General features: G+C 39.4%; 1 protein-coding gene across 8 annotated transcripts in view; it reads left to right on the top strand.

Annotated features, from left to right (window-relative positions):
- Nucleotides 1-24,006, top strand: part of CADM1 (cell adhesion molecule 1) — a 338,141-nt gene that overhangs the window by 287,671 nt on the left and 26,464 nt on the right. For 2 of the 8 annotated variants that reach the window (XM_011926803.1, XM_011926802.1), the window contains exons 6-9: nt 1,783-1,882; nt 5,121-5,293; nt 10,214-10,294; nt 21,326-21,358. In XM_011926803.1, the coding sequence (XP_011782193.1) occupies nt 1,783-1,882; nt 5,121-5,293; nt 10,214-10,294; nt 21,326-21,358 (387 nt within the window). Of the gene's footprint in view, nt 1-1,782; nt 1,883-5,120; nt 5,294-10,213; nt 10,295-12,520; nt 12,527-21,325; nt 21,359-24,006 lie in introns of all 8 variants that reach the window. The other 6 variants (XM_011926804.1, XM_011926806.1, XM_011926808.1 and 3 more) reach the window with 4 other exon arrangements.

Raw genomic sequence — 24,006 nt, 5'->3', positions numbered from 1 at the left:
AATATGTGGTCTCTGTCTCTAAAAGGGGGTTCCCGGGAGCTCGTGAACCACCCAGTACTAGTTCAAGGTCATCCTGTTTATTCTTCACAAGCATTTCTGCTTTTCTTTAATGACTACCTTCCCGACCCAGTTATCAGTATGTGGAAACCTCAACACCATTTTGCTCTTAAACATTTTCTTCGCCACCATGTCCAAGAATAGAACTGTGTAACTTGCAAGGGTCAGCTGGAGCTTCTGGGCTTGTTAACTTTACGTTCTCTGGCAAGAGACTTAGCTTCTCAGGAAGCACTACCAATTCACAGTATGCAGTGCACACTGGTGGGTGAACAAGGGGGCTCTCTTAAAAGATTTTGAATGCCATGTAATTTTTAGAGACATGAGAGAAAGATTCGTGATAGGAAAGAGACCATAAGAATGCATCTAGAAAGCAGCCATCCCTCGTGAGGACTTCCTTGTGCAGCTTATATAGCTGTGTATGGGATGAGATTGGTTGAGCCTTGCCGTAATATTTCTATCTTCTCCCTTATTCCATAGGATGAACGTTAATGAGCTAACCACAGCTTGTAAAAGGCCAAGGGGCTGTTGTTTAGGTGGTATGATTGTCTGAGAAAGTAAAACTATGGTAATTGTTTTGACCTTTCAGCCAGCTGATGCCTTGTCCTCTCACATTTATTACTCTTGGGTACATTTCCAAAAATATGCATTTACAGAGTCACAGAATTAAATGAGATAACTGATTTATGGATTAATAGCTTGTTAGTTCAGCACAGAAAAAAAAATCTCCTAATTCCATTCAGGTTTTATTTGTTAATGTATTTGTATATGTATCTATGTTAATTCCAACTTCTGTAGCTTCCCTCCCTATTCCCTGAACCTCCCCTTATTCATCTCTCATAGCCATATCCCCACACTGACAAACACAGTTTTAAGTAGCTGGTGGAAATAGGAATGCTTACATCTCCTTCCACAGTACCTCAATGCATTAGGAAGCTATACCTGGCTTTAATTATGGATTGCCATTGGAAATGCACTTGGGAATCAGAAATCTATCCCAACATAGACTTCTGGGGCTGTCTCTCTCTCTATGATCTTGGATGAGCTGCTTCAGTCTGTGGGTACCAGAGTTCCCATCCCTAAAACTAGGCTTATTCTACCACCAGTGATGGTCCTAGGAGAGCAGATCCTGAGTAAATGTCAGTATTTTTTCTTTTTAATGTTTGCAATGAGGTATCAAAGACTTTTCCCTGGGAGGGCTCCCAAAATGTCCCAGTTCTTTTTCCTTAAAGTCATTTAAGTGGAATTCAGAAGTTCTGCCTTTCCCATTTGAAAGCAAGAACATGGAAGAGGCAAACTTATTAACATGCAGTGTCACAACATATTGTCACATAGTAATATATGATATATGATAAAATGTATCAATTCTGAGCACCACAAATATCTATGGCTTCACCTCAGCATGAAGGCAAATGAGTTTCCTTTAGCTTGAGTGAGTTTGGAGATAAACTTCAGTGTAACAAACTGTATTTCACAGGAAATGTTTGATGTGGCGCAGTTGGCTTGTGAATCTCTTATCTATTTGCTGTTCACTCCTTAGAGTTATTAGTCAATGTAATTTGAGCAAATGCCAGGATTACTAACTAATTAGAAGGGTGTTACTGAAGGCATCGGATGGGAGAGAGTAAGTGCTGGACTGGTACTATGGGTTTTGAGGCAGTGTGTGAGTGTGATTTTGCCTGATGATATCATTTGCTAAACATTATACTTTGTGTTGTTGTCACACAGATAAGCCTCAAGTGCATATTCAGATGACTTATCCTCTACAAGGCCTAACCCGGGAAGGGGACGCACTTGAGTTAACATGTGAAGCCATCGGGAAGCCCCAGTAAGTTCTGAAGGACAAGGTTGGCAGAAGGTCGTGCACAGTAAATGCCACAACACAGACGTATGCGTTCACCAGTCCTTGGCCTGTCACCTGTCTCCTGCTGCAAAGGATGGGTGGTTTTTCAGGAACTAAAGAATATTCAGTGAGAGGGGAAATAAATATCCATAGTTCTTAATGGTCAGGACTGGGAGAAAAATTAAATGCCAGCTAAGATTGAAATCTCAGCTAATTCTATTTTATTATGATCAACGTGATTGTCAGGACTATTTTCTCTCTCACATGCAAGAATAATCCTAATAAATTCTTGGTGCCCCCACAATCTAATGATATATCTGCCACCTTTTGTGTTAATATCTAAGCTGCTACAAAGATGGTTTTAAGACTTACATTAAGCTGCTATGTTTAGAGCCAGCTGTAGGCAAATGAATTTGCCCTACCTTTAATTTTGCATCTTCTTCCCACAAAGAAAAGTGTCATTCATAAAAAAAATAGGGTGTGATTTGCAATTACTAAAACTTGATCAATAAATTTTTTTAGACTGTATTTATTAAAACTTCAAAAAAAAAAAAAAAAAAGAAAAGTGTCATTCATACATGACTCCCAGAAATATTTTTGTTAGTAAGGAAAAGCTCAGGAACTTTTCTTAAGGAAGATATATGTGCCACTTCATAAGAGAAAAAGAAGAAACAACTAAGACTGTTACTTTATTGAAAGTATAAAGGAACCACTTGAGTTGCCCTGTGAAATGATCCAAAGTGAATTAGAGGAACTACATGTATCATCACTAATACAACAAAAAAAGCCACACAGTGGTACCACTTTAACTATTATTCAGTTTATTTAGTGGGCAGGGGACACTTCTTTTGTGTTTCTAGTAAAGATTGTTTTTAACTGTTTCTGTTTCTTAGGGGAAAAAGCAAGTTGAGGATTCATGAAATGAACGAATAGGTCAATGTTGGGATTAAGGGCACTCAAACTTTAGTAGTACCCAACAAAAAACAGCATTGAGCTCCCTCTGCTGTCCCCGTAGCATGATTTTTTTTTTCCTCCAAGAGTTTTGCTAGCCAGCATCATCACAGCTTTCATATAAAGAATTCAGAGCATCTTAACAAAGCTTCCCCAGAAATCTCTGGAAAGAAGCCTCTCTATTTTAACTAAGGAGTGAATTATGACAACAGATCAGAAAGCCAAAAGGGGCTCTGACTGCTGTTGGTTCTCTCTTCTCATTTCAACCCTCCCCATCTTTGTACTTAGTGCTCCATGTGCTGGAATTTCCTTCCCTCTGTGCTAACCATGTGGAGTTTTAAATGACCTTTAGGAGGTGGAAAGTGGTCTTGGTTCTGTTTCACTTTCCCTCTGGTGTTCCCAAGTTATTTGGTTTTGAATGCTTCAAGCTTCAGCAGAGTGATCTTTTTCTCTTTTGAGCACTGCCAAAGATTCAGATCTTTCTTTTTGTAAACAGTTTGAATTATTCCCTAATTAGCAGCTTTCTTCAAAAATAATCCAACGGAGGAAGAAAAAAAAAAATTCTCAGAGGCCTCTTGCCACTTGCAATACCTGTGTTCGGCCACATTAACCACAGTTACAGTATATGGCTTGCTAACCTATACTTTATTTTTGTATTTTTCCCCTGAAGAAGGTACTGCGTTCAATTGAATGTGCCACGGGGACAGTAAATTACATGTTTCCTTCAGGACATTTATGCCAGAGAAGGGATTTGTTTGTTCCTTTCAAATAGTAACTAGTATATGGTTGTGTGAGCAAGCTCACATTACTCTACTGCTATCCCTTCTAGCATATTACCTATTTATTTTCTCAAGAAATTGCATACAATAAAAATGGTAATTTAACTTGCCATTAAATGTTGTGAATATTCTCAGCACTTACCCCTACTGATTGTTTCAGCTGTCAAGCAGCAGGACATTAGGTCTGATTGCCAGGCAGGCCCATTTGCCATTGCCTACAAGGAGGACATATGCAGTACTAATTTTTAAATAATTTACTGGGTTGTGATGACAAACCCATGTGTAATTAAAGAAAAATTGGAACTTCACATCCCATTTGAAAACTGGAATGCTACTTGACAGGGCTAACTTGAGGATCCGTTCTTCATTAAGCATGGTTCTCTTGTCGTGTCGCTGCTCCTAGAGGCAGCCGTAGGAACTGGAAGGAAGTCACTTCTGAGCTGGATCTCTGCTGTCCTTCCTTCCAAATGGAAGTTTTCAGGCACAATTCTAAATGTAGCCTCAACTTCATAGGATGTTGAGGGAAATGCCTTGAAGAATGGAAGTTTTCAAAGATACTTGGTGTGTATGCATTTTTAGCTTTGGCAAATCTTATGAAATTTGCTTTTTCCCGATGGATACAAGTGTGGTACTTTAAATCACTAAAACAAACTTGTCTCTGGTGAGCAGATGCCCTGGGCCCTAAGGGATCCATGTGGAATGCATTCCATGGTGATTAGCCTGAGAGCCCTACCCACGAGCTTGGGGCACTGCAGGTGCACACACAGGGAAAGTTCTTGCAATATGCAGGCCTTGGAGAGCCAGGAAAGAAGGCAATTTGCCAAGAAACAGATAGACATGGTGGACCAGGGCATCAAAGACAGGGTGGCATTCTGGGTAGGGGGAGGCAGGTTATGGGGAAAGGTTAAGGAGAAGAGGAAATGATTACGTCTTTCCAGAATCAAAGGTGGTTTTTCAAACAGAGGCCCAAGAAAAGCACTATTCAGATATAAAAGTCTGTTCCTTTTGGTGAAACTCAAAATCCATTGAAATATCACAAGAGGCTTCTAAGCAAGTCTTGGTGTGTTAGTAACCATCAGATGAATGCATGTATCACTAGCCAAGAACTTGATTTCTTTCCTAATTAATGGGATATTAACAATGGGTGAGCTCTGTCCTGCCTGAATTGGTGTGAAACCACACAGCAGGGCATAAAACTAGGGCACACTTATTTGCTGATTTGTCAAAGATGAATTGGAAATAATGAGACTCCTGCTTGTGGTCTGTTCAAAGTTTTTCAACACCTGATCATGTTTAAAAGAAAAAATTGTATACCAAACAGATTTTTGGAGACTTCACAGTTGTAATTCTGTGAACTTAAAATATCTCCAGTAGGTCCTCATTAATTGTGTCACCCTGCATGCGATTCATTTAATGCGTGGGTGAGAAGTTTGATGCAGACATCTTAATGGGAAATGATCATGTGACTTGTCTTCCTCCCCTTCCCCCTGCAGGCCTGTGATGGTAACTTGGGTGAGAGTCGATGATGAAATGCCTCAACACGCCGTACTGTCTGGGCCCAACCTGTTCATCAATAACCTAAACAAAACAGATAATGGTACATACCGCTGTGAAGCTTCAAACATAGTGGGGAAAGCTCACTCGGATTATATGCTGTATGTATACGGTACGTGAGAAGATAAAATGCTCTTCTACTAGAGTCAGTCACATGGAGCTGCTACTTGTGATTTACTCCCAAAGCTTTTGGTCAAGTTGAAAATCAAAAACCAGTTGGTTTCTTTCTAGAACTTAAAGAAGCCTGGCCTGAGGTGGACCCTAGTGTCTCCACCTGGGATAGTGACTGTCTTCTCTCCCTCTAATCATGGGGGTTTCTACTAGATTACAGTCTTTGGTCATGCTGAGAAGGAAAGCTGGGTCCTCAGGCACAAGCCATGGAGTTTATGTTAGAAGTAATGACTGAAGCATTCAACCTTACCAATTAGTGGCTTTTCGGCTCAGAAAGTTTATTCCCAGTGGTATTTTCCTATGATACCTGGGCTAGCCTTTCTCCTGCTTTGATGAGCAGAACTATTCTATTTTCAGCATGAGGCTATTAAATTTCAAAAGATGTTGCAAGCCAGTAAATACTCAGAACAAATACAAGGTCCTTTGTAGCTACGTAAACCACTGGTAGCTACTGCTTCGGAACAAAAGCCTTTTTAAAAAAATATGTCTGTTTTGTTAATATCAATTTTCAGGATGATTAAAACCTCATGAATTTTATTCTCTAGTCAACAGGTATTTATTGAGCATCTACTACGTTCCAGGCATCTTAAACTTATTTCCTGTTTATAACTTACTGTTGATTTTGCGAATGGTGAATATTTTCTATTTAGTTGAGGTGTGCACCTCCTCTCTAGTTTTATAATATCAAATTAAGTCTCTTATTTTCTATTGAAACCTCATATGCCAAGAAATAGCCATGAACTGACATGACAAAGAATGAGTAACCAGAGGCATCGACATTTCAATGTGTTATAAATATTTGAATAGGTGTGTGTGTGAAAGGGGCATTTTTTTTTCATGTTAGCAGTGTATATAATCCAATTTACACGTATAAGTATATGTGAATAAATGTTTAGAGACACATAAATTATACCTATGAAATATCCACACCATAGTGTCTTAAAACCAGGATACTTTCCTTATGAAGAAAATAGGAGTGGCAGTCCTTTTAATCAAATAGAAGCATGCTTTACACCGTATCTGCGTGGATATTAAAATATAATCCTCAGCCTATACCTGAGATTTTTTTCCTAGCATAATGCAAAATTAAAAGATCACATCTAATCACCTTATTTGTAGACTTCTGAAGTATGTTTTCTCTTTATGCGCTGCCAATGTTGTCTGTAGTTCACACATGATAACATTAATTCTCCCAGTAGTTAAGGAAATCCATGTGAAGCGAACAGCTCTTCTACGTAGGTGAGAGGGGGCACTGCATGGCCCGTTTTCAGCTGGCGACATGCAGAGCCACCTCTTTCCACAGACTGCTCGGTGGGGGTGAAAAGTACATTCCTCCCTTTTTCTGCATGTGCTCTCTTCACACAAGGGCCTGCGCCTCATGGGAGTCCCCGACATTGCTATTGCCCGGGTTTACTGGCTTTCAGTCCAGCTCTTTACAATCTGCAGATTATAAAAAACAGTGACAAACAAATTTCCATTAGTCTGTCATGTGCTTCCTTGATTCAGAACCCTAAGTTATCTGGAAAAACAGTTTGATTTATTGTACTTCCCCTACATTTCAAGAGAAGAAACATTTTGTGGGTTTGATGGACAGATATATTTGAATAATTTTGGATAGTAGTTTATAGCTAGCATTTATTTAGTGCTCACTTTGTTCCATGCCCTATGGTAACGATTTTACATGCATGGTCTCCTTTAATCTCCACGATAACACCAGGAGGCAGGCATTATCATGATCCCATTTTACAGATGATAAACTGAAGCTCAGAAAGGTCCCACAGTTTTCCCTAACTTCGCCAGGTTTTTAAATGTGTTTTAGAACCAAAATACTTTGGCTCTAAAGTCCACAACAAAGTTTGTGTTTCTTTGTATATTCTCTTATTCTCACTGCTTTCCAATAGAACAATCCCCTTCAATATGAGATGATCCTCTTAGAATTAACTGTCTGGGCCACAGTGCATTATTTGAAAGACAAGAAATATAGGGATCCACCTGTTTAAGGCAGGCACAGCTACATATACATGTCTCCCTAATCCAAGATGGTACACCTATCCTTGTCTCAGGACTTTGTAGATCCGTAATATACTACCTACCTCCCCTAGTCAGTCCTAGTAACAATTCTTGAGATGATAGGTTAGAATATTTGCCTAAGGTATTACTAGTCTATTAACAAAATACTCTAGCATTTTGGGAAGGCGTTGAATAGATTTTCTCTCCAAAGCGGATTTGTTATATTACTACCGTAATTTTGGAAGTATTTAATGAACTAAAAGTTGGCATGCCTCCATATAGTTTAACTCTCTGGAAGCAACTTCTACACATGAAGAATCTAGCTGGTTAGTGCCCGAGCCCCCGCTGGTTTTATTCTTTTAGCCTCTACATGTCAAACACAGCTTATTAACTCCAATTCTGTACTTTCTTAAATAGTGGCCTCACATTGCTCTTATTGCTAGAAATGATCTAAGCACTGAGGTTATTAAACCTGTTAAGGGAATCTAATTCTTTCAGGTCACTTTAGCCAGATGTGAAGGACAACAGTTGCCCCAGTTGTAATAAAGATAATTGAAAGTGTGTGATTTGCACAAAATGGGAGGGACTGATGACCATTCTCTGAGGTCTGTGCCTTCATTAGTCTGGTCTACCCCTTGGTTCATAATCATATTTTCAAATCACCTTCAGATCTACTCTTATTGTATTGTGGACATCACACACTTTATGTCAATACTTTAGAATAGGTGCAGAAATAGGATTATAGGCCAGGCATGGTGGCTCATGCCTGTAATCCCAGCACTTTGGGAGGCCGAGGTGGGCGGATCACAAGGTCAGGAGTTCAAGACCAGCCTGGCCAATATGGTGAAACCCCGTCTCTACTAAAAAATATACAAAAATTAGCCGGGTGTGGTGGCGTACGCCTGTAGTCTCAGCTACTCAGGAGACTGAGGCAAAAGAATTACTTGAACCCAGGAAGCGGAGGTTGCAGAGAGCTGAGATCATGCCACTGCACTCCAGCCTGGGTGACAGAGCAAGACTCCATCTAAAAAAAAAAGAAATAGGATTATAGTATATCAGGGAAAATCTCCCAGGAACAAATGTTCCTTTTCAGTGGTAGATACAGTAATTCAAGCAAAACAGAAAAATCACATTAACTGACCCCGTGCAGGGCAGCAGGCACCTCTCTGGATATAGTTTAGTTGTGTAGTGGAGGCAGCGGGATGTCTTTAGTGCTGGGCTCAGGGGTCAGTGCACTTGGTTCATTTGTATCTGCACTGGCACCTGCAGCAGGTGTGTAGGTGCATCCAAATGAGTTTCCAGCTCACAAAATGCTCCCCCACCTGTGGCCTCCAGGAAAAGTGTGAAGGAGCAAGACTGAACATATGGCCTGAATCACTGCATTTCTCATTCTGCCTTTCTTTGAAACAGGTAGTTTAAAATTACTAACTTAATCATTTTTACTTCTTGGAGGAGAATGAGATTATTTTTAAATGACATCCTTTTTTGGACTTCTGTGAGGCTCCTTTAAAATAAAAATGTAAACTGCTTGTATCCCCAACTTAAAGGAATGGAGCCTCCCATCGAACAGAACAGTAGCTTCTTCTCTGTTAATTTCATCCAAGTGTGTTTGTGTGAGAGAAGCAGTTTGTGAAGAAAATTAAAACCTCAGATTGTTGATCGATGGTAGGAATCATTTTAAGTAGACTTTGCAACCAAGCACCAAAATAATATTTTTATAAACTTTTGGGAAGTTACACCAAGCCCAATAAAGGTGCAGTATATAATTAAAGTTTTGATGTATTAATTAGACAATCTGAGAGCTCACTTGAAGATAAAAGGACACCAGATGTGTCAGGGAGAAAAAGTTGATGTGCTTTAGATAAAATTTAAAATCAAAAGCTTTCAAATCATCTTATGCTCTATTATAGCAGAATGATTGCTTAGTTCAAAGTCTTGCTGACAATTTAACACATTCAGTTTGATCATTTGGTCTTAGAATTTTTTTTCTCTTTCATATTTGCCCTTCCCTTGTCTCCAAGTAATTTTTGAGACGATAGAAGAATATACAGTGTATCAACTATCTGAGAGAGGGTTCCCTACCAGGTTCCTGGCTTTGAAGGTCGAGTCTCATTTATATTTAGTTCTCTTGTTTACAAGATGGAAAACGTTCTTTCAGTTTTATCACTGTAGTCCACTTAGGTCAAGCTTTTAATATGAGCAAAGGCAACTTATTAACATTTATAAGTTGTAAAATTTATTGACTTTTAAAAAATAAAATCTCAGTAAAATCTCACATGCCTGGAACTTGATATTTACTGGTGACATTCTCTCTTCTTTGTATGTATTATGAGTGTAGAAGTAGTTTTACTTCCTGCTGGGATGTATTGATGGAGAATAATGAAGTTAACAGTCACAGAGAGCAAGTGTGCAGGGGCACACTCATCCTTGGCTGGTATGAGCCCCCTAATAGAGCAGCACTGCCTCCTCCTCCTTCCTCCCATCTGTAAAAGCTGAAACGGAATGACAACCATTGTACCCTCTTGGTACTGAGTTGATTTAACCTCACCTTTGAAATCTGGTAGGGAAGAGGGGTGTTGTATGTTTTGATTTTTCCTCCCCTCTCTTCACATCTCCTCATCCCTAATTCACTTCGTTAATGAAAATTCTCTTTTCTTCTTTTCTCAGCCCTTCCAAGTAAGGCTGTGGGATATAATTACAAGACATAAATCTTGCAGGGAAAGAACTTTTGGTTTTAAAGGGGGAAGCCATCAAACAAACATCTCAATGTCCTCATGCCTTTGTTTTGTCATTACTGGTCATTGTTGTGTTCAGCATTGTGGGTTTGATTTTCCTTTTTTTTTCTATCCAGATCCCCCCACAACTATCCCTCCTCCCACAACAACCACCACCACCACCACCACCACCACCACCATCCTTACCATCATCACAGGTATGGTACCTTCATTACCATTGAAAATGTCCTGAATGTATATTGTCTTTCTGGTATGTATAAAAAGAAGCCAAAAAGTTCCCTTTAAATCCTTGAAATTTAATTGTTCCTTTATTTTGGAACTCCAGCGACATTAGATACTATGTTCTTAAGTTGAATCTTAAGGACCTCAGAAACATCCAAGCATTTAACAGTACGTCAGATATTTTGCAGCTCATGCATAGAAGAATTCTTTTTGAAACATTACTATTCAAAGCAAAATGCTAGGGAAAATGGCAGCTGGCTGCTAGAGAACACGCCTATAGCTTCTGCTTAGCCATGTTTGATGAAATGGTAAGTACTGTGGCTTTCAATCTTGTCTCTGTCTTAGTTTCATCTCAGTCCATGTGAGGGAAAATATACACTCCTAACTTCGATGTGCCTATTTGGGCCATGCTACTAAATGCATAGTCATCCTTCCTGCTCCAGAGAGTACCCGCTGACAGTGTTACTACCTGTTTGTGTTGCCTAGGTAGTCACAAGAGATCAGAGGGAGTCACTGTCTTTTCCATGCTGAGCACTCGCGTGCCCCTCCCTGCCCTCGGTCACATATTGGAGGAGTGGAAGAGGCAGCCACTGTGGTTCTAACTCTGCGGCTTTATCTTTTTGGACTATCTGAAACTCTTATTCAGCATGAGTTTTACTGTCTCTTGTTTCTGTCACTGAGGGAGGTGGCATGCCATCCAGCCCTTCCTGGCATCCAGTGGCTCTCTCATACTGCTTGATGTGGCTTGTCTGGGAGCCATGGGGTTTCCTCTGCCTACCTAAGTAGGAAAGCTTCCAGCCATACTAGGTCCACTTGACATGAAGGATTTCCATAGATAAGGCCTTCCCCACCTGTGTTTACAGGGACTTACCACAAAAACATGTGAAATTAATTATTCTGTGAGAAAAAAAAAAAAATCTCTTGAAAGAGTAACTTTTCCACTGCATTCTGTTAACTGGTGAGACTGCAAGGACTGGACTTCTTTATGAACACTGAGTATTTGACTCCCCACCCTTCATGGTCAGCTCCTTTTTAGCACCCTAGATATCATTGCTATACTTTTCATTGACATGCTGGAGACATTTCCAGTTTTCGTGGGAGTCAATAAGATAGAGATGATGAAAATTCAAAGTGTTCGAAGAAAGAGGAGGCCTCATCAGTTGATGAAATATAACAATAGATTGTCTACTCTCAGTTTTCTTCACTTTTCTACCCATTACAGTGGAACAAAGAGAACCCTTAAGGAAGCCAATGCTTCTCAACATTGGTTACAAAACCATCAGTGCCAGCACTTAATTTAAAATCTTCTGAAAATCCATCAATTGGTTTTCATGTCTCACTCTAAACTCAGCTCCAACCAGGCTGCTTCCTAGATTCTTGTCTGTGTGTGTTTCTGTTTTGGCTCTTTGTTACTTCCCTCTGTAAACTTAGTTCGTTGGTCTAGCGAATTTATTCCTTCCATTTTCTATACCATTCCTAAGCATATCAAAGATGCTTCTTCCTAACTCTGATTTCCAGAGTAACCGTGCTATCAGCTTTTCATACTAAGAACTAGATTTTTACCTTTTCAGATTTCTTGCCTCTTACCCAGTTCATAAACCAAATCAGACTCGTACTCTTGTGAAGGGCCCTTTAGATATTAGTATAAAATGTATTGCCTAATTCTCCATTGCCCTACATATGTTAACCCTTTAATAAAACATATCAGCAGTCTATTTTATCTTTGCAGAACTTGCCCAGGTATGAGCCAGCATTTATTACCACTCATTCTAGAAGGTGCCAGCTAGGTAGCTATCCAGGTTTTACATTTTAAGGCAGTTGAGACCTTATTCATGCTGTATATAAACACCACATTTCTCTTTTATATGGAACAACACTTTTCATTTGCGGCTGGCCTTCTCACTAGCTTATGCCTTTTTTTAAGACCTTTCTTAACACTCGCTGAAGTCCTCCCCCCTCACAATCAATCTCAGCAACTCAGCAGAGTCGCTTCAGTTCACAGCTCTTAATCCTTCACTCCAGACTAAAGCTAATCTTATGTCCTCAAACAGCTACAACTCACTGTTATCACAGTTCCGACTGCAGAGACTCCATTTAAGAGGAAATTTAAAAAATAAACAATGCTCTATTTCTGTCCACATCAAAGGTACCGCTAACAGAAACTTGTCTTTGTTTCTGTCTCTCTGCTGCTGGCCTCTCAGCTCAAGGTAACGTAAGATGATCTCATAGATGCACTTTAGCCTCTTGATGTTAGCAGTTGAATCCTCCCTGCACATAAAATACATTTGTGATACTGAATGCCCAGAATCTCACTGGCACACACAAGAGTAGTTAAACTAAAATTGCTTCTAACACAACATTGTAGAATTCGTTGCCTTAATGGATGTGATCTTCTAGGCTTACTGTGTCTTAACAAGCAGTCTTATATATATTTATCTTGCCCAGAAAGTACACTTGTAGAATTTAACATTTGCTCCTTTCTCCAAACAGATTAAAGGTTATGCAGCTGAATGATTCTGTGTCCCATTTTAAAGGTCCAGGCTATCCCCTAGATTTAGATTAGTTCCTAAAAAATCTTCCAGACTGAATCCTGACAAATGGATAGCTAAATTAATGTCCACTCCTCTTCTCTCTTGCACTGTTTGGTACATTACAGCCACCATTAGCCTTCAAAGCTGCAACAGCCAAATTCGGTGACAGCAACATAAAGCCTGAGCTTTAAAAAAAAAAAAAAAGAAGTCCACAGTCGTCTATTTCTTTTCTCCCAGTCAAATGCAATAACTGAAACCCATTCCCTAGGTCAGAGTTTCATTACAAGAAAAATGTACACATGCAATAGAAAAATATTTTTAAACTTGAGAAGTCATAGTTGATTTCTGATTTCTCTGAAAGGAAATGTTCCAGTGTTATCTTTTATATTCCATAACCAGGATAATCAAATTGTTCCCCTTGTTAGGAAGGCAGACTGGCATTCTGTTCTGAGTCACCTGACTTCCTTGAAACATGTTAAAGCTTCGTCGTGGAGACCCTTCAAAGAGAAGAATTATAAGCCAAATCTGACTCTGCTTTGCCCACCCAGAATCACACCCCTCATGGGTGGGAGCAGAGGGCGTTTTCTGCGTCCTTCTTACCCTATACGGAGCAGGTCTGGAGAGTTACACACGAAGGCACGCATCTAAGTGTGGCCTTATCTAGGGAAAAATTTTTGTAGTCTCTAAAGTACTGAAAGGAATACAAACAGCCCCTGATTTATGATGGTTCATCCTACAGTTGTTTGACTTTAGGATGGTGCAAAAGCAATACGTATTCAACAGAAACCGTACCCGTACAGCCTTTCACTTTCAGCACAGTATTCAATAAATTCCATAAAATCTTCAGCACCTTATAAAATAGGCTTTGTGTTAAATGGTTTTACCCAACTATAGGCTAATGTCAGTGTCCTGTGCATGTTTAAGGGAGGCTCTGCTAAGCTGTGACGTTTGGTAGGTTAGGTGTATCAGATGGATTTCCAACTTACAATGTTTTCAGTTTAGGGTGGGTTGACTGGGACATAGCCCCATCGTAAGTCAAGGAGCATCTGTATTTAATGTTAACTTGCCATATCAACTTGTTGTGGCTTTAAAACCATGAAGCCATTATAGTATCATTAAAATTTTTTTTCCAACTATAAAACAGTTTTAGATTGGGAGCCATTCAGACCCTCACTATGATTTGCCACGAGGTTCCCTGGAGTCTCTTATCTTTCCTGTATATTGATATTCTGACCATATATTTCTGTTTCAACTATTGCTATTGGCAAGCTCCTGTTCCTTTTTTTTTTATTGTGTCAAATTGTCCATGTGGTTTCATTCATGAAGATATATGCTGTCATATGGAAGCATAAATTGCATAATTTAAATTGCCCCTGGAATCCTTTGTTAAAAGATGGAGACAGCCAGCCATTACCCCGGGTAAGAGTTCTTCACACAGATTCCTGTCAAAAACTAGAAGAGAAGAAAAACTTACTGCCGTGCTGGGGTGGCAGGGGGAGGTGGGGGGAGTGTGGGTGAGTAGGAAGTGTTTGTTCTGTCTTGTTTTTAACTTTCTCTGTAATTAGTTGACTTTGTGTGTTAGGTGTACATAAACGTACCCATTTCTATAATAGTGTTAGCCCCTGTCTTCCAGTTGGATCAGCTTTTTCCTGTAATCATCTCAGGAAAACATGTTGTGTTTCCCTTCCTAGTTAGCGTGGCTGTTGTTTTGTTTCTGCCTGGTTGCATCTTGAGTTAGATGCTTGATGAGGAACATCATGGAAAGGACTCCACACTCAGTTTTAAATACTCTTAGCAACTGCCAGAGAACATTCAGACCGGGAGGAGTTCAACCTGAAGGTCACACTATACGTGTGACTGTCATAAATTAAAAAATTAAAACCACCTCAGAATAAGAAATGAATAGCTATAGGGCCAAATTCTGAAACATATTAAAAAATCCTTTCATAAGAATGAAGTAGGTCATTTCTAAATGAGTTTTCGTCTTTTTAAAAGTATGTACCCAATTAAATATTTTGTGTTCCTAGGAAAAGAAAACAGCCAGGCTTTTCTTATTGGTATCTAAGTACTCAAAAACCAATATACCTTGTAGCAAATGATTCCTACCCCCAGGCCCACATTATTATTTTTGGCTTTCATAGTCTGAAATCATAAGCTTTTGTTATATGTAATGTGGATTAGATCACATAAATAAAGAAGGTGGGTATAGCCTTTATCCTTCAGTGATATTTATAGAATATGCCCAATTGGGAAACTTGACACCAGAGCACATGTTTTTAGTTCCTTAGGTACAAAGCAAAGAAGCACATCTGTCCTTAAGACTGAGTCTACGTCTTAACCATCTAAATGATAATAGAGAGCTTTCCTCCAAATAGAGCTGGCTATTCCCCAGGGTCTTAGCCTAATGATTCCTACTCTTTGCTATTGATATTTGCATGGTTCAAGAGCTGGTCTGCTTTTAGTTATGCACTCCACAAATATTGAATGCCCATAATGTGTACAGCACTATGCTAGTGCTTATGGAGACAAAATACTCCCTAAACCCCTTATAATAACGGTTGTGAGAACAGGTTACACACATTGGAACCCAATAAGAGATACTGTGCAATTGGGGTGATTCGGTGGCACAGGCAGAAGATGCCATAGACACTGAGGAGAGTGTCACAGTGGACTTTGGTCTGTGCCACCAAAGAAGGGACAAAATGTGGATAAGAAAGGATGGCATTTTGGAAGTTACGCATGAAGGTCCAATGTTACTTCAAGCATCTATCTTCAATGTGTGTTTATTTTGCGTGTATTTATGTTCCAGGCATAGATTAGGCCACTCTTTCTAGGAAATACACATCTTCATCCCAGAATGTTTACTAAATTGCCTTTTTTCTAGAGTTGACATCTGCTTCATTAAGATTATTTTTCATTCAGCATTTATTGAATATTCATCAAGTGTTATTGATATACCAGTATGCCTAGTGACAAGAATGTTTTGGGAGCACTAGTAAATACTCATGAGCCACCTTTTACATAGTAAGCCACCTTTTCAAGTTTTTACTCCAAAAAGTGTGTGTCCATTTTTCTTCATACTGTCTTAAGTGTCTACATTTTTTTTTTCTGATGATTGTAAACCTGTTACAAATAACAACATAGCTAACCAGCTTTTGACCATATTGATTTAGGAGGGAATGAGAAAAGACTTGAATACTACAGTGATGGAGGCCACCTGACCCCACATTTTTAAGAAAAATGAATGAGAAATATGATGCAAGTAGAAAAGTTTTTAATGCCTCTATCATAATTTCAATAATTTTATGCTCTTTTTTTAAAAAATAATCCTGGAGATAAAGATGTGACATGTTTTCATACTAAAGACCTATCAACAATGCAAACAAATAATACTGTGAATACAGGTTTCCCAGAATTAAAAAGTGATATTTAGAGCTATCTTGGTAGTGAAAAATAAAAGACTTGACTGAAGGACCCAACCCTCCCATACCTAACACAAAATTTGCCAAGACTTAAAAATGTGCTACAACTTATAGACAGCCTCTTTCCTCTCTCCATCACTACCTTCCTGGCAACACCCTCTTCTTTTCCTTCCCTCCCCTGTGCCTTCCTCTTATCTGTACCCCCTTCCACTGTGCATTCACACACAACATGATATAGGAATTGTTTTTCTTGTTAAATGAAACCACTATACAGATTCCTGTTATTTTGCAGAACATCTGGTTTGCAAATGAAAAGATCTCAGGGGCACAACAGCACGAGTGAACAATTCTGAAGAAGCTTTTAACAAAACTTGAAATTGCTTATCCCAAAAAAAAAATCGTCCCCTGTTCCTGCTGTTCTGTAGCACACAATCTCTTCACTCACAGGGGAGGTGACTTTAACAAGGAAGAGAGCTTTATCCTGGCTCTCCTATTTGGGCCTTTTAGTTTTCGTTCCGTTCCTATCCACTTCTCCCATCCCTAAGACAGGGGAGTTTGATTAAAACATAACATAGATGGAAAGAATTAGCCAGAAAACTAGGAGAAAATAAATTCCAGAGTTTAATTTTCTGGCAGTTATTTTTGTTTTCGATCGAGTTCAAATAACTTGAAAGTGAAAAAAAAAAAAAAAACATATATTTAATATATATTGGCCAGCACAGCACAACCATGAAAATAAAATTGTCAGGGGAATTCCTTGCCTATCCTAGTGTCTAGATTTAAAGCACCTCCATAACACAAACTGAAGGGGAATTCAATTAAGAAAACCCATTGGCTTCTTATTGACTTTAGTTAAGAAAATAAACTGGGAGAAAGTGTATTAAAATATGTCTAACTGCTTCGTATGCTTTCATTTAGGCTTATGACAATAAAAAATGAGAGAATTTAATTTTTTTACAATTAAGCTCTGGTTTTGAGTAGATTGTGGGTTATCAATCACACCGTGCATTTTTTTTTAATATACACCTTACTCAAACACACCCCAAAATGCAGGCTTGCAAGTCTGTGCATTGTAAAGCAGGAGCACCACAGATCAATTGGGGGAAAAAATATTTAAGGTTGTGAATTTAATTTTGTTCTAGGATTTTCATTTTCATTTATGGCACCCGTTGTGTTTGAGACCATGGACCAATTTATGGATTAGTTTTAAACCCCCAGTCTGTCACACTCAATGAACAATTCTAAGTTGGAGAGAATCCATATGAAAGGATTAGAATGTGCCACAGTGGAGCTTACACATGACTGTTTCAACTAAATATTGCCCAGCTGCCTCTCCTGCGTAATTTTTTTTTTTTTTTTTTGCTACTTAGTTAAATTGCTAGTGTCTCTAATTTCACACATTGTCAGAGCTTTTTTTATTTTGTAAATATACTGCAACAATACATGTATGTGATGTTTCATTTATTGAAGATGGGGTCTGGTAAACTGTAGGACTAGGAGACTGAGCAGAGAAGTCAATATTGAGTAGAATGTGCATCTTTCAAAGAAGAGTGCTGGGCCCTTCTTTGGATACCTCGTTTGACTGTACTCATAAAATAGCCGGAGAGTGACTGTTAAGACCGTACACACTTACTGGGTTTTCAAGAAGATGGGATTGTTTTTTCTTGGCCATATAAAATAAATAGGCAATCAATTTGCTTTCTTTGTAATTAAAATTAAAATAAGAGACAGTAGCTCAGCTAGGCCTTTTAAATGTCTATATAACCCAACACCACCATAAGTCCAGCTCAATTTTTTGTGACCTGTTTTTCTCATAAGCTAGCTCAAGGTTTTTTTTTTTTTTTTTTAAGGCAGCAGCAAGATGAGGTTTGAAAAAGGCTTTGTTAGGGCAATTAGACTTTCTCATTTTTCAAGCTGATTGCAGCATTTATCACTTACATTGAAATTTTACTATTTGCATTTTGCCTCTACACTTAGAATGTTACCCAACAATATGGTAACCGCACAAGTTGATTCACAGGGCATGTTTGCACTTTTCTCCGGTTTTCTGATTAAGATACCCTAATAAATCCTGCCTCACAGAGTTGCACTCACTTCAGAGCCAGGGTGTCTGGTTTCTGCATGAAGTCATAATGCAATTATGAAGGAGAATTAGATTCTGTCATAGCGGTCTCCTGCAGGGAGCACAAAGTTACTTCTAAAGAATGTTTTCTTAATTTTTTACTTGAAAATAACCTCTGTTCAAGTAGCATTCCAGATGCTCTCAGAGAAATGGAGTCAGTGACTCCCCAGACACACCGTCAATCTTGCTCTGAACTTTGTAGGCAGCCTGTGTTTCTGCTGCAGTCTCCTACCCCATTGCTGATCGTGGTTTTGCCATTTCCAGCTGCAGTAATTGTGTGTTTGACTTGAACATGTGTTTGCTGTTAACCGTTTCAGAATGTGTTTTTTCTTCTCAACATCCCACTTTCCTCCCCTTTTGGGTGCAATTGATGGATTTCCCATCCCCACAATGGGGAAGCAAGATGCACTGTGGATTTTCCTTCATTTATTTTCTAGTACCCACCTAGGAGCAGACGCCTAGCTTTACTTGGTTTAATTTTGTCTTAAAGCTGACATGATGTTGTGATGTAGGAAGACAGTAAATTGGGGTCATTGGTTAATGCTCAGATATTATTTTTGATGACTCTAACCCTTAGGTTTTACTCCACCCCCCGCCCTTCTTTCATTCGTACTTAATTATTTACCTGGTGAAAATAAAGCATATGCCAGGCGCAGTGGCTCACGCCTATAATCCCAGCACTTTGGGAGGCCAAGGCGGGTGAATCACCTGAGGTCGGTAGTTTGAGACCAGCCTGACCAACATGGAGAAACCCCGTCTCTACTAAAAATACAAAATTAGCCAGGCGTGGTGGCGCATGCCTGTAATCCCAGCTATTTGGGAGGCTAAGGCAGGAGAATCGCAACACAGGAGCCGGAGGTTGCGGTGAGCCAAGATCACGCCATTGCACTCCAGCCTGGGCAACAAGAGTGAAACTCCATCTCAAAAAAAAAGAAAAAGAAAGCATATTAGAAGAGCTACTACAAAAATAATGAGCCAGAGTGTTGATTAATTTTTGGAATTTTGGAAAGGAGCCAATGCCTATCTATAAAATGTATTAACATGCATATACATGTTTCTGTACAAATGGGCATTTGATTCTGCCCCTCAAATTTAAAGTACCTAATGCTGCACTTGGATGTTTCAACTAAGAAAATGTGTCATGTGTGTCAGGAGAATCTGTGACAGAGTGTGTTTCAACTGTACAGTGTTCTGTATTGTTTTTTACTGCTATTTTATGCACACAGACTTGACTTGTAAGTATTTTGTTCTTACGCGGTATATTGTATGTTTCTCTTTCCTTCATCTATTCTTCAGAAACTAAGCTATCAGTAATATTAAGCAGCATTGGCCTTTCAGACTTCTGGTCAATTCTGGCTCCTTAGAAGGGATCTAATTTTTGATGGTGTAGGATCCTGAGGAAGGCATGCCAACTGAAGGGGAACGCCGGTGTGAATTCATGTGTCAGATTGATAAATCAGAAGCACCAGGCTCATTTGCACCCCCCAGAAAAGTTTCATATGAAGTTCCAGTGCATTTAAACATTGCCTGTGTTGAATCAGAAAGTCTTTTGGAGTCTCCACAGCTCATGAAAGCAATTACCAGCTAAGTAGTCGCATTCTACAAAAGGACAGTGAACTACTTGCTTGCAGTTTAACCCAGAATCCTACCTCAGCCACCACCATTTGACTAGAGATGATTAGCTTGTGTCTCAGTGTCACCATTTCTTTTCGCCAGCAGTGAATCGTAGAAGGAACGTGCCTGGGTGAGGTTGACTAGAAGAGTGATAAAATGACTCTGGAAAAAGAATGTCACCCTGCCTTTTGTTAGATATTTATTCCACTTCCCCTGTAGCCAAAAATAAAAAGAAAATTCCTTGAGCTCCTTGGAGGAATTTCTTGTGAACAGGAGCAAGTACAGCAAGCCTGGCTTAGAAGCCTGGTAGAAGAAGGAGAAAACTTGAACAGCATCAGAAATAGAAGAAGAAAGAGACAAAACACATTTCCTTCCACAGCAAGTTCATCTAGCAATGGGGGGGAAAAAAACTGCACTCTCTCCTAATCCAGCCATGAAAGCAGGACTCCCGGCCCCTCAGAACGGTGAACGTGGTTCTGAATTGTGAGCGAAAGGATGGCTGGATACTTAAATTTTTGGAATGTCATATGATTAGAAGTGGCATTTGGCAGATTGTGTGAACTTGGATGTTTTCATGAAAGGCTTCTGCTCTTGGATTTTAACATTAAGAGCTTTAGAGTGAAGAATGGTTGCGTGTGTGTGTGTGTGTGTGTGTGTAGAAATTAATCTGTGAAAACCTTGGACATGTTCATTGCCATGGCCTCCCAGTTAATTGAACTTTCCGGCTAAACTGTGCTGCAATAATACACTGGATGGAAAACTTAAACCTGTCTATTCATCTGCAGGCATCTGAGCATAAGCAGTAAGAGGATCCTAAAAGTGTGATGGATTCAATGATGCCTAATTGGCAGTCAAGAAGCCCACGTGCCTGGGTGGGTTGGGTTAAAACAAAGGCAATGTTTGAATGCTATGAATCCATTGTTGAACCAGCCTTTCGACTGAGCTTTTCTGTCGCAGTCCTGAGCCTTGATGCGTTAAGAGCCATCTACCAGCCACTGAGTTTGCACTGGTGTTTCTCATCACTTTGCATGTCCACCTGACTATTGACTAGCAAATATATGTGTCCTGGCAAGACCCCCAGAACCAAATAATTTACTGTTTTCCTCACTGGCTCGCAGCTTTGAGCTCAAGGCATGTCTTAAAACAGTGCAACTCACTTCAAATGCTTTTTGCTTTTCATTTATTATTGCTTGTCACGCGATGTTCTTTGAAAGCTTGCTCATATATTATCTGTTCCATTTTTTTCCATTTTCCCTTTTTTTGCATGCCGTTCCTCCTGTTTCTTCCCTTCCTCCAATCCTCTGTTCCCGTCTGTAGACACAACGGCGACGACAGAACCAGCAGTTCACGGTTGGTATCACATTACTGTTTATCTACTTTCTCAGCGCTGCTGAGAGGCAAGGCAAGCCTGGGAAAAAGAGAAATGTAGTCTTCAAGGGAAATCATGTTTCAAGTAGACTGACCTCATAAATGTACTATAATTTTTTAAGGTTTGAAAAGATGTTGAGTCTTGTCATTTCTGTTGTGAGTTCAGTAGCCAATGGATGCAATCTGAGATGAGACCTTCTCCCCACTGGGTGGCTGGAATTTGTAGGAGTTTCAGTTGCACAGAGTCCTCCTTACTTACAAAACTCCACCAAACCTTGAAATACATGGGGCTTCAAACAAACGAGTATTTGCAGGAAAACGGTAACATCTGAATTAAAGGCTCAGTTGCTTTGCTTATATATAGGCCATAGTCCCAAGTAAACCTTGAAGAGGAGTCATTTGTGTCACTTGTGTCACTTAGTAAAGTTGAGATGGAAGGGTAGACCAGGGAGGAAGATTCCTGTTTAAAATCATGAGCTTATGATGAGGAAGGTCATTGCTCTTCTTTAGAAAGGTCATGACTTTAATTATGTTGCTAATCATATTTACCCCAGTACCCCTCACTGGTTCACTCCTAATCTCTGTGTGTTCATATAACTTTATGCTCACATTTGGCAGAAAACTCCTCCAAACCAAGAACGATACCATATGTCGATTTTATCAGCATTAAATGGGACTTTAAATAAGTTAGTGGTGTGTGTGTGGCTTGCAGGTAAAATAGTAATACGTTTTTAACCACAAGGTGATAAAAACTGAGTGAGTAAAGCTCCGGAGGGGCATCAGGAAATATGATCTCTTTTTCCCCATCTCACCAATGACTTACTGGATTGGAATAAGTCCATTAACTTTTCTATCTCTCTCCAGTCAGAAAATGAGAATCATGTTTCATCTGTATATTACTTTATTACTTAGCTCAAATCTAACCCTGACAAGATTGTGCTTAGGAAAGATATGTTAGTTTAAAACTGGGCTGAATTTTAATAATTGAATCCAAGGGAATTATTTGGTAAAGGGCCTACTTGAATCGGTTTGCCTGTTGTTGTACAGGGTGGAAATCTATCATTTAAATGACAAGAGGTGATCAGCCAACCCTGCCATGTTAATTCAACTTTTAAAGAAACATTTCCTGGCACACACTGACTCACTTAGAGTCCTACATTTGATAACTCAACCAGTTGGAAAATCTCTAAGCTCTGTAGGACCTGTCCTTGAAGGTCAGGCCTTGATGCTTGGCAGGTCACCCCATCTTTTGGCTTCCTATGACTTATTCTGAGAAAGCAAAACAAGCGTAGGTACTGAGCAATATATCCTTCCTCACCCCATTCCTATTTCTTTCTGCCCTTGCTGGTCGTTGGTGCAAAGGGACAAGTTCATAAAATAAAGGGGCCCAGTACGCTGACAGTCATGAGAAATCAATTAGGTATAAAACTTCCACTTTCTAAGGTAATGCCCCATAGTGCTTGCTACATCTCAGGCATTGCACTCCATTAAGCTCAGTTATTTGTAGGTTTCATCATTAATTGAGCACCTCCTGACTTTTATCGATTATTCTCAAAGGGTTATTTTAATGTAGTTAGAGAGATTTTATTGTATTCTTTTTAAGATACTTTAAGTTTTGAGCTTACTACAATTAACTACAAGATAAAATGCAAGCTCATCCAACCCACAGCCCATGGGCCACATGCGGCCCAGGACGACTTTGAATGCCGCCCAACACAAATTCATAAACTTTCTTAAAACAGTATGAGAATTTTTTGTGATTTTTTTTTTTTTTAGTTCATCAGCTATCATTGTTAGTGTATTTAATGTGTGGCCCAAGACAATTCTTCTTCCAATGTGGTCCAGGGAAGCCAAGAGATTGGACACCCCTGATGTAATGTAACCATATGATTCCTAAATTCTGTGAGATCCTTGAAGAAATATTGATCATTTGTCTCCTAAAGCTCCAGAATTCTATTTTCTAGGTCCCTTCAATAAAATTCATGTTCTTACGTGACTCTAGTGGACGTAGGTCTCAGAGTTGCATAGGCTATTCGAAGTAGGAAATTTGTCCCCTAATCTGAAAAATAAGAAGTTAACCTACAAGCTGATCCTGATTTTAGAGTACTAGTTTTAATCAGGTCCTTCCCTGGAGAGAGAGAAAGGGAAGGTGATCTCTTTTTGTGGAATAAGGAAGAGACACTTGGAATGGGACTTTAATTATAGCATTTCTGTGGCAGGTAATAGAGATGTCTGTGTACTGTGAGAAGCAACTGCCTTCCTATTCATTTGCGGACAATGTTCAAGTTAGTGATACCTCAGTAAGATGTTATTGACTAGCAGTGCATGAAGAATATACCTAGAGCCAAGGGATTTATTGTATTTTATATATATACTTCGAATATGACTTCTTAACGGCAGAGGGATAGAAAAGTGATAGATAATCTAGGCTGATCCCTGTATAATACACTTATAAATGCATTCTTTACCTTGTCCAAAATCCTTGTGGCATCTTGACAAAGGGCTCCAGCCACTATTTTAAACAGCATACTCTTTAACCCACAGCAAGGAAGCTGTAATGAAAGCCAGATAGTATCTAAAATTTTACTTGATGTGGGGGAAGAACTTCCAGGTCAGTTGTCAGGATAGAA

The sequence above is a fragment of the Colobus angolensis genome, unplaced genomic scaffold (assembly GCF_000951035.1).
Source record: "Colobus angolensis palliatus isolate OR3802 unplaced genomic scaffold, Cang.pa_1.0 Scaffold7, whole genome shotgun sequence".
Taxonomy (NCBI): Eukaryota; Metazoa; Chordata; class Mammalia; order Primates; family Cercopithecidae; genus Colobus; species Colobus angolensis.
The sequence above is the reverse complement of the archived record's forward strand: the minus strand, read 5'-3'. Positions and strand labels throughout refer to the sequence as shown.